This window comes from Protomyctophum parallelum (genome assembly GCF_964188405.1).
Source record: "Protomyctophum parallelum genome assembly, chromosome: 20".
NCBI classification, from domain to species: domain Eukaryota; kingdom Metazoa; phylum Chordata; class Actinopteri; order Myctophiformes; family Myctophidae; genus Protomyctophum; species Protomyctophum parallelum.
This window is the reverse complement of record NC_139718.1, coordinates 6,435,326-6,445,121: the sequence shown is the minus strand read 5'-3', so window position 1 is coordinate 6,445,121 and position 9,796 is coordinate 6,435,326. Positions and strand designations below refer to the sequence as shown.

The 9,796-nt window shown below is 44.0% G+C and overlaps 1 protein-coding gene across 1 annotated transcript; it reads right to left on the bottom strand.

Annotated features, from left to right (window-relative positions):
- Window positions 1-1,086: 1,086 nt before the first annotated feature.
- Window positions 1,087-1,863, bottom strand: LOC310878518 (kelch domain-containing protein 3-like; the record flags this gene model as incomplete). The annotated part of the gene is made up of 1 exon (XM_083792847.1): window positions 1,087-1,863. The coding sequence occupies one exon, from the start codon at window positions 1,861-1,863 to the stop codon at window positions 1,087-1,089; it is 777 nt and encodes a 258-aa protein (XP_083648973.1).
- Between the last annotated feature and the right edge of the window lie 7,933 nt (window positions 1,864-9,796).

The window sequence follows — 9,796 nt, the reverse complement described above, 5'->3', positions numbered from 1 at the left end:
TGAGACTGAGAGCCAATCAGGGTCAGGTGCTGTCTCACATTCCTGGAGTTACGCACGTCATGAACAACCATTGTACAAATGTGTTTCTGACCGAGGCTAAGTCATTGATTTTGTTTCTTAAATTTTCGTTTTTTTCACGTTTTTTGGAAGCAGGGAATCATAGCTTCAAATTGACATATTGGTTGTTCAGTTTGACCCACCAGTTTTGGAGATATGGCTTATAGAGTAATGTCTTCCAGAGAAACAGCGAGTTGAGAAAACAGCCTTGAAAGGTTCACTTCTGTGTTCTCTAACTATAGCTACATGTTTAAGCATTTTTTAATATATTTTGTTTTCATATTTTTTATATTTTTTTCAGACATGCTCTAGTATGTGAAGAGTCTGCCTGTGATATTAACTCATTTTAGATTTAAAAAATAACAGTTTTTCTCCTCCTGAACAGTTAGTCTTGCCGCCATGACTGTCTCTGTATCAAAAAGAGTCACAAATGTGAAGTCTTTTTTACTTTACTTTTTTACAAATGTTTTGGCACTTTGGCTACCAGTGTGTGCAACATCTCCTCGTCTCTTGGATTTCCGCACTTTTACTTGTAACAGTATTTATAAAGTACAGTATTGATTATTTGACTTGTAACAGTATTTCTAAAGTACAGTATTGATTATTTGACTTGTAACAGTATTTCTAAAGTACAGTATTGATTATTTGACTTGTAACAGTATTTCTAAAGTACAGTATTGATTATTTTATGTAACCCTGCCTGCAGGCCCCAACGATGCTTTTGGGCAACATTTATATTTTATCTTATTATTTATTTAGAAAACAACGGAGAACACTGACGTCACCACATGTGGAGCGACACCCCTCTGCTCCGTTATTGGTCAGCAAAGTATACAAGTTGACTCCCACTTCCTATGCCAGATTTTCCAATGGGTTTCTCTGGGCTTTTCTTTTTTTTAGCCGAATGCGAAGGAAAATAAAAGCCTGTTTACCGAGGCCATTATAATCGTACGGTTCGTACCAATAGTCAGTGTTATCGTTCCTCGTTTTTCTCTGAGGTTTTCTCATGAGGCTGTGAGGTCAACCACATTACTGAGGCTTTCTACTTTCTACTCTATGCTTTCGCCTGCGTCTTGGAAGGTTCTTATTCATCATGGCTGCCAGTTCCCACCTGATGTTGTGTGGGAGTCCGGTCTGCTCCAGTCCGTACTGAATAACCTCCAGCTTGCAAAGCGTCTTGAGACTGGGACTGAGGTCCAAGATATACAGGTCATACCCGCAACGGCCTCCAAAGATGATGACACGATCTCCCACCATGCAACAGTAGCCGCCAGTCACCCTTAATGTGTCAGTCACATTTAACTTAACCTGCTTCCAGGAGAATGTCTCTGGACTGAATTTCCACAGACCTTTAGCAATGCGCCAACACCATGTCTCACCACCAAATATGTACAGCTCTCCATTGTAGACAAAGGCTGAATGCCTCCAGTGTCGTTCTGGAAGAAGCTGTTCAGAAGACGTGCTCTGCCAGAGGTTGGTCTCTGTGTCAAACACTCTGATGTTGTTGTAGTGGACCGAAGTCCCCTCACCGCCCCCAAATACAAACATCTTTGTCCCGATGATGGAGGCAGTGTGAAGTGCTAAATTTTCCGGCAGAGTTCCTCCGGGGTGAATTAAAGTCCAGACCATCGTGGTGGTGTCCAGCTTGTAGAGGTCATTACTGCATACATGCTGGTTCTCTCCTCCATAGACATACATGTCCTTCCTCAAGACACAGGCTGAGTGGCCCCACCTATTCTCTGGAACGCTCCCAGAAACCTCAGCATTGAACCATCTGTGGGTGTCGACGTCAAATCCATAAAGCATGTTGTTGCAAAGCTCTCCATTCATACACCTTCCACCCCATATGTAGACAATATCTCCAATGAGCACAGCCGTGTGGTTTCGGCGACTGCAGGGAACCTCAGGGGGGCGCTCTCCTCGTGTGGTTGTCACTGGGGGCAACGTCGTCCATCTCAGAGACACTGTATCGAAGACGCTCACATTGATATGATATTTTACAGGTCTAGCATACAGACGGGAACCTCCAAAGACGTACACTTTGTGTCCCACCGCTACAGAACTACCATTCTCATGGATGACTTCTGGGTCTACTCTCAGCTTGACTATAGAGGGAAACATCTGACAGACTGGGAGCTCACTGTTTGAAACCACACCGTTAACACCTTGCTCTGTAAGACAGCGTTACTGAACATGACACCATTTATATATAGGAGGAGAGGACAGTCTGTGATGTCAGTACCTTGATGTCATCAGTACTATGATGTCATCAGTACTATGATGTCATCAGCAAACATCACAGGCTTGGAGGTTTCTGCCCGGCAGCAACGATCTACCACAATACAGGATGTTATTAATATAATATACAATAAAAATCACACTCATGTCTATGAGTGGCTATGGGGATTTCAATGAAAATTAAAAAAAACATGAACCTGTGTACTGGCGCCCTCTACTGAAAGTGACGTCAGACGTCGGTGCTCTATACAGGATGATATTAATATAATATACAATAAAAATCACAACTGTGTTGAAACTTTTAGTACTGTTTTTTCCGCTGCACATAAATATGGTGCCTGAGAGTCATACAACCAATCACATGGAAGTAAAAGAACATACGACCAATCACGTCAAAGTGAAATAACAGCTGCTCCAATGAGATGTGTGCCTGTGCTGAGACTGAGAGCCAATCAGGGTCAGGTGCTGTCTCACATTCCTGGAGTTACGCACGTCATGAACAACCATTGTACAAATGTGTTTCTCACCGAGGCTAAGTCAATTCATAATTATGACTCTGAAAGGTTCTCTTTTGCTGGCGTGTGTTCTTTCTGCCTGCAACGTGTGGGAATCAATCCATACGTGTTGGAATGTCTTGCTGTCGCCGATATAAACCACATACCGTCTATAGATACATAACATTATATATTATCTCTTGTATAACAAGCGGAACCATACAATTGTACACTGTATGTATGGGAACGCAGGCGTATCCTCTCTGTCCGAGAGGCGTGATAAGTACTGGTATTTGTTTATTTTCAAAGACATCTCAGGAATGGTCCCCCCTTACATTAATTTTCTCTATGTGATAGTACCTATCAGACCTGTTCTAGTGACTTCCTGATCCTCAAGGTTCCATTTGCTAACACAAAGCTATACTGTAGGTACAGTAAAGCAGCATTCTCTGTCAGTGCTCCTTTTGATTGGAATGGGATCCAGAAGTCCTTAAAAATCACATCACTGCCTTCCCTGGGACATTTCAGGGAAATTATTTCCAGCACTTTTGCTCAACATTGTAATTGTTTTAATTCATTATCTGTCTATAGTTCTTCAGTTTTGGTATCATATGTTTTCTGATTCGTATATATTTAAGATTTCTGTTGTAAATTGCTGAGTTGTATATTGTTGATTTTTGTTCTGAATTGGTTTGTATGTCAGAGTTATATTAAATAACTAAAATAAATTAAGGTCCTGTACCATGCGTACCTACGGAACTATGCCACGGAACCCGTGGTATGGTGCTCAGACAATGTCATGTCAAGGACCCCCAAAATGATATGCATTTGGCAGCGGACCCCCAGGTTGATAATTGTCACTGTACGTGCTAGTGTACGGGCTGGAGGCTGGACACCTGTCTAGTGTGGAAACCAGACAAATCTGCAGTGCAGTTTTTTTTTGTTTGTTTCCTTTGCAGATCTGGTCTGGCACTGCTCAGTTGTGATTGTATTTCACTCCTAAATTAATAAGAGAAACATTAAAAGTCCATAGACTTGGCTGCCACATGCTGCCGTGCATGTCTGAAAGCAGGACGTTGGAGAGGCTACACAGCACCGCTCAAAAACACCACAGCACTTCCTCCCACCACTGCTTTGTGTTCGCCCCGGAGCCGTTTGTCCGCGAGGGAGTCGGTTTGGGACTCCCCTCTGCTCCGTTATTGGTCAACGAGGTATACAAGTTGACTCCCACTTCCTATGCCAGATTTTCCAATGGGTTTCTCCGGGCTTTTCTTTTCGAGCCGAATGAGAAGGGAAATGAAAAGCCTGTTTACCGAGGCCATTATAATCGTACCAATAGTCAGTGTCTTGGAAGGTTCTTCTTAGTCATCATGGCTGCCAGTTCACACCTGATGTTGTGTCGGAGTCCGGTCTGCTCCAGTTCGTACTGAATGACCGTCAGCTTGCAAAGCGTCTTGAGACTGGGACTGAGGTCCAAGATGTACAGGTCATACATGCACCGGCCTGATGCTTCTTCAATACCTCCAAAGATGATGACACGATCTCCCACCAGGCAACCGCAGCCGCCAGTCACCCTTAACGGGTCAGTCACATTGAGCTTAACCTGCTTCCAGGAGAATGTCTCCGGACTGAATTTCCACAGAACATTAGCAATGTCCTCATTGCAGTACTTACCACCAAATATGTACAGCTCTCCATTGTAGACAAAGGCTGAATGCCTCCAGCGTCCTCCTGGATTTGGAAGAAGCTGTGCAGAAGGCGTGCTCTGCCAGAGGTTGGTCTCTGTGTCAAACACTCTGAGGTTGTTGTAGTCATGGTAAAGTTTTCGACCAAATACAAACATCTTTGTCGCGATGATGGAGGCAGTGTGAAATTTTGAATATACCGCCAGAGTTCCTCCGGGGTGAATTAAAGTCCAGACCATCGTGGTGGTGTCCAGCTTGTAGGTGTCATTAGTGAGCAAACCCATCTGGTACTCTCCTCCATAGACATACATGTCCTTCCTCAAGACACAGGCCGAGTGGCCCCACCTCTCCTCTGGAACGCTCCCAGAAACCTCAGCATTGAGCCATCTGTGGGTGTCGACGTCAAATCCATAAAGCATGTTGTAGCAAAGCTCTCCATTTATACACCTTCCACCCCATATGTAGACAATATCTCCAATGAGCACAGCCGTGTGGTTTTGGCGACAGCAGGGAACCTCAGGGGGGCGCTCTCCTCGTGTGGTTGTCACTGGGGGCAACGTCGTCCATCTCAGAGACACTGTATCGAAGACGCTCACATTGATATGATATTTTACACGTCTAGCATTCAGACGGGAACCTCCAAAGACGTACACTTTGTGTCCCACCGCTACAGAACTACCATTCTTATGGATGACTTCTGGGTCTACTCTCAGCTTGACTATAGAGGAAAACATCTGACAGACTGTGAGCTCACTGTTTGAAACCACACCGTTAACACCTTGCTCTGTAAGACAGACTGGGAGCTCACTGTTCGAAACCACGCCGTTAACACCTTGCTCTGTAAGACAGCGTTACTGAACATGACACCATTTATATATAGGAGGAGAGGACAGTCTGTGATGTCAGTACTATGATGTCATCACTACTATGATGTCATCAGCAATCATCACAGGCTTGGAGGTTTCTGCCCGGCAGCCACGATCTACCACAATACAGGATGTTATTAATATAATGTACAATACAAATCACACTCATGTCTATGAGTGGCTATGGGGATTTCAATGAAAATACATGAACCTGTGTACTGGCGCCCTCTACTGAAAGTGACGTCAGACTTCGGTGCTCTATACAGGATGTTATTAATATGATATACAATAAAAATCACAACTGTGTGAAACTTTTAGTACTGTTTTTTCCGCTGCACATAAATATGGTGCCTGAGAGTCATACGGCCAATCACATGGAAGTAAAAGAACATACGACCAATCACGTCAAAGTAAAAGAACATACGACCAATCACACGGAAGTATACAAGAACATACGACCAATCACGTCAAAGTAAAAGAACATATGAACGATCACGTTGAACTAAAATAACAGCTGCTCCAATGAGATGTGTGCCTGTGCTGAGACTGAGAGCCAATCAGGGTCAGGAGCTGTCTCACATTCCTGGAGTTACGCACGTCATGAAGAACCATTGTACAAATGTGTTTCTGACCGAGGCTAAGTCATTGATTTTGTTTCTTAAATTTTCGTTTTTTCACGTTTTTTGGAAGCAGGGAATCATAGCTTCAAATTGACATATTGGTTGTTCAGTTTGACCCACCAGTTTTGGAGATATGGCTTATAGAGTATAATGTCTTTCAGAGAAACAGCGAGTTGAGAAAACAGGCTTGAAAGGTTCACTTCTGTGTTCTCTAACATTACACCTATAGCTACATGTTTAAGCATTTTTTAATATATTTAGTTTTCATATTTTTTATATTTTTTTCAGACATGCTCTAGTATGTGAAGAGTCTGCCTGTGATATTAACTCATTTTAGATTAAAAAAATAACAGTTTTTCTCCTCTCCTGAACAGTTAGTCTTGCCGCCATGACTGTCTCTGTATCAAAAAGAGTCACAAATGTGAAGTATTTTTACTTTACTTTTTTTTACTAATGTTTTGGCAAAATCTCCTCGTCTCTTGGATTTCCGCACTTTTACTTGTAACAGTATTTATAAAGTACAGTATTCATTATTGTACTTGTAACAGTATTTCTAAAGTACAGTATTGATTATTTTACTTGTAACAGTATTTATAAAGTACAGTATTGATTATTTTACTTGTAACAGTATTTATAAAGTACAGTATTGATTATTTTATGTAACCCTGCCTGCAGGCCCCAACGATGCTTTTGGGCAACATTTATATTTTATCTAATTATTTATTTAGAAAACAACGGAGAACACTGACGTCACCACATGTGGAGCGACGCCCCTCTGCTCCGTTATTGGTCAGCAAAGTATACAAGTTGACTCCCACTTCCTATGCCAGATTTTCCAATGGGTTTCTCCGGGCTTTTCTTTTTGAGCCGAATGAGAAGGGAAATAAAAGCCTGTTTACCGAGGCCATTATAATCGTACCAATAGTCAGTGTTATCGTTGTTCCTCGTTTTCCTCTGAGGTTTTCTAATGAGGCTGTGAGGTCAACCACATTACTGAGGCTTTCTACTTTCTACTCTTTACGCTTGCGCCTGCGTCTTGGAAGGTTCTTAGTCATCATGGCTGCCAGTTCCCACCTGATGTTGTGTGGGAGTCCGGTCTGCTCCAGTCCGTACTGAATAACCTCCAGCTTGCAAAGCGTCTTGAGACTGGGACTGAGGTCCAAGATGTACAGGTCATACCTGCACCAGCCTCCAAAGATGATGATACGATCTCCCACCATGCAACAGTAGCCGCCAGTCACCCTTAATGCGTCAGTCACATTGAGCTTAACCTGCTTCCAGGAGAATGTCTCTGGACTGAATTTCCACAGACCTTTAGCAATGCGCCAACACCATGTCTCACCACCAAATATGTACAGCTCTCCATTGTAGACAAAGGCTGAATGCCCCCAGTGTCGTTCTGGAAGAAGCTGTTCAGAAGGCGTGCTCTGCCAGAGGTTGGTCTCTGTGTCAAACACTCTGATGTTGTTGTAGTGGACCGAAGACCCCTCACCGCCCCCAAATACAAACATCTTTGTCCCGATGATGGAGGCAGTGTGAAGTGCTGAATTTTCCGGCAGAGTTCCTCCGGGGTGAATTAAAGTCCAGACCATCGTGGTGGTGTCCAGCTTGTAGAGGTCATTACTGCATACATGCTGGTTCTCTCCTCCATAGACATACATGTCCTTCCTCAAGACACAGGCCGAGTGGCCCCACCTCTCCTCTGGAACGCTCCCAGAAACCTCAGCATTGAGCCATCTGTGGGTGTCGACGTCAAATCCATAAAGCATGTTGTAGCAAAGCTCTCCATTTATACACCTTCCACCCCATATGTAGACAATATCTCCAATGAGCACAGCCGTGTGGTTTTGGCGACAGCAGGGAACCTCAGGGGGGAGCTCTCCTCGTGTGGTTGTCACTGGGGGCAACGTCGTCCATCTCAGAGACACTGTATCGAAGACGCTCACATTGATATGATATTTTACACGTCTAGCATTCAGACGGGAACCTCCAAAGACGTACACTTTGTGTCCCATCGCTACAGAACTACCATTCCTATGGATGACTTCTGGGTCTACTCTCAGCTTGACTATAGATATGAAACATTATTATATTATCTCTTGTATAACAAGCGGTTTACACTGTATGTATTTCCGGCACTTTTTCTCAACATTGTAATTATTTTAATTTATTATCTGTCTATCTCTTATAGTTCTTAAGTTTTGGTATCATTATGTTTTCTGATTCGTACATATTTAAGATTTCTGTTGTAAATTGCTGACTTGTATATTGTTGATTTGTGTTCTGTATTTGTTTGTATGTCAGAGTTATATTAAATAACTAAAATAAACTAAGGTCCTGTACCATGCGTACCTGCGGAACAATGCCACAGAACCCGTGGTATGGTGCTCAGACAATGTCATGTCAAGGACCCCCAAAATGATATGCATTTGGCAGCGGACCCCCAGGTTGATAATTGTCACTGTACGTGCTAGTGTACGGGCTGGAGGCTGGACACCTGTCTAGTGTGGAAACCAGACAAATCTGCAGTGCAGTTATTTTTTTGTTTCCTTCGCAGATCTGGTCTGGCACTGCTCAGTTGTGATTGTATTTCACTCCTGAATGAATAAGAGAAACATTAAAAGTCCATAGACTTGGCTGCCACATGCTGCCGTGCATGTCTGAAAGCAGGACGTTGGAGAGGCTACACAGCACCCCTCAAAAACACCACAGCACTTCCTCCCACCACTGCTTTGTGTTCGCGCCGGAGCCGTTTGTCCGCGAGGGAGTCGGTTTGGGACTCCCCTCTGCTCCGTTATTGGTCAACGAGGTATACAAGTTGACTCCCACTTCCTATGCCAGATTTTCCAATGGGTTTCTCCGGGCTTTTCTTTTCGAGCCGAATGAGAAGGGAAATGAAAAGCCTGTTTACCGAGGCCATTATAATCGTACCAATAGTCAGTGTCTTGGAAGGTTCTTCTTAGTCATCATGGCTGCCAGTTCACACCTGATGTTGTGTGGGAGTCCGGTCTGCTCCAGTTCGTACTGAATGACCGTCAGCTTGCAAAGCGTCTTGAGACTGGGACTAAGGTCCAAGATGTACAGGTCATACCTGCACCGGCCTGATGCTTCTTCAATACCTCCAAAGATGATGACACGATCTCCCACCAGGCAACCGCAGCCGCCAGTCACCCTTAACGGGTCAGTTACATTGAGCTTAACCTGCTTCCAGGAGAATGTCTCCGGACTGAATTTCCACAGAACATTAGCAATGTCCTCATTGCAGTACTTACCACCAAATATGTACAGCTCTCCATTGTAGACAAAGGCTGAATGCCTCCAGCGTCCTCCTGGATTTGGAAGAAGCTGTGCAGAAGGCGTGCTCTGCCAGAGGTTGGTCTCTGTGTCAAACACTCTGAGGTTGTTGTAGTCATGGTAAAGTTTTCGACCAAATACAAACATCTTTGTCCCGATGATGGAGGCAGTGTGAAATTTTGAATATACCGCCAGAGTTCCTCCGGGGTGAATTAAAGTCCAGACCATCGTGGTGGTGTCCAGCTTGTAGGTGTCATTAGTGAGCAAACCCATCTGGTACTCTCCTCCATAGACATACATGTCTTTCCTCAAGACACAGGCCGAGTGGCCCCACCTCTCCTCTGGAACGCTCCCAGAAACCTCAGCATTGAGCCATCTGTGGGTGTCGATGTCAAATCCATAAAGCATGTTGTAGCAAAGCTCTCCATTTATACACCTTCCACCCCATATGTAGACAATATCTCCAATGAGCACAGCCGTGTGGTTTTGGCGACAGCAGGGAACCTCAGGGGGGAGCTCTCCTCGTGTGGTTGTCACTGGGG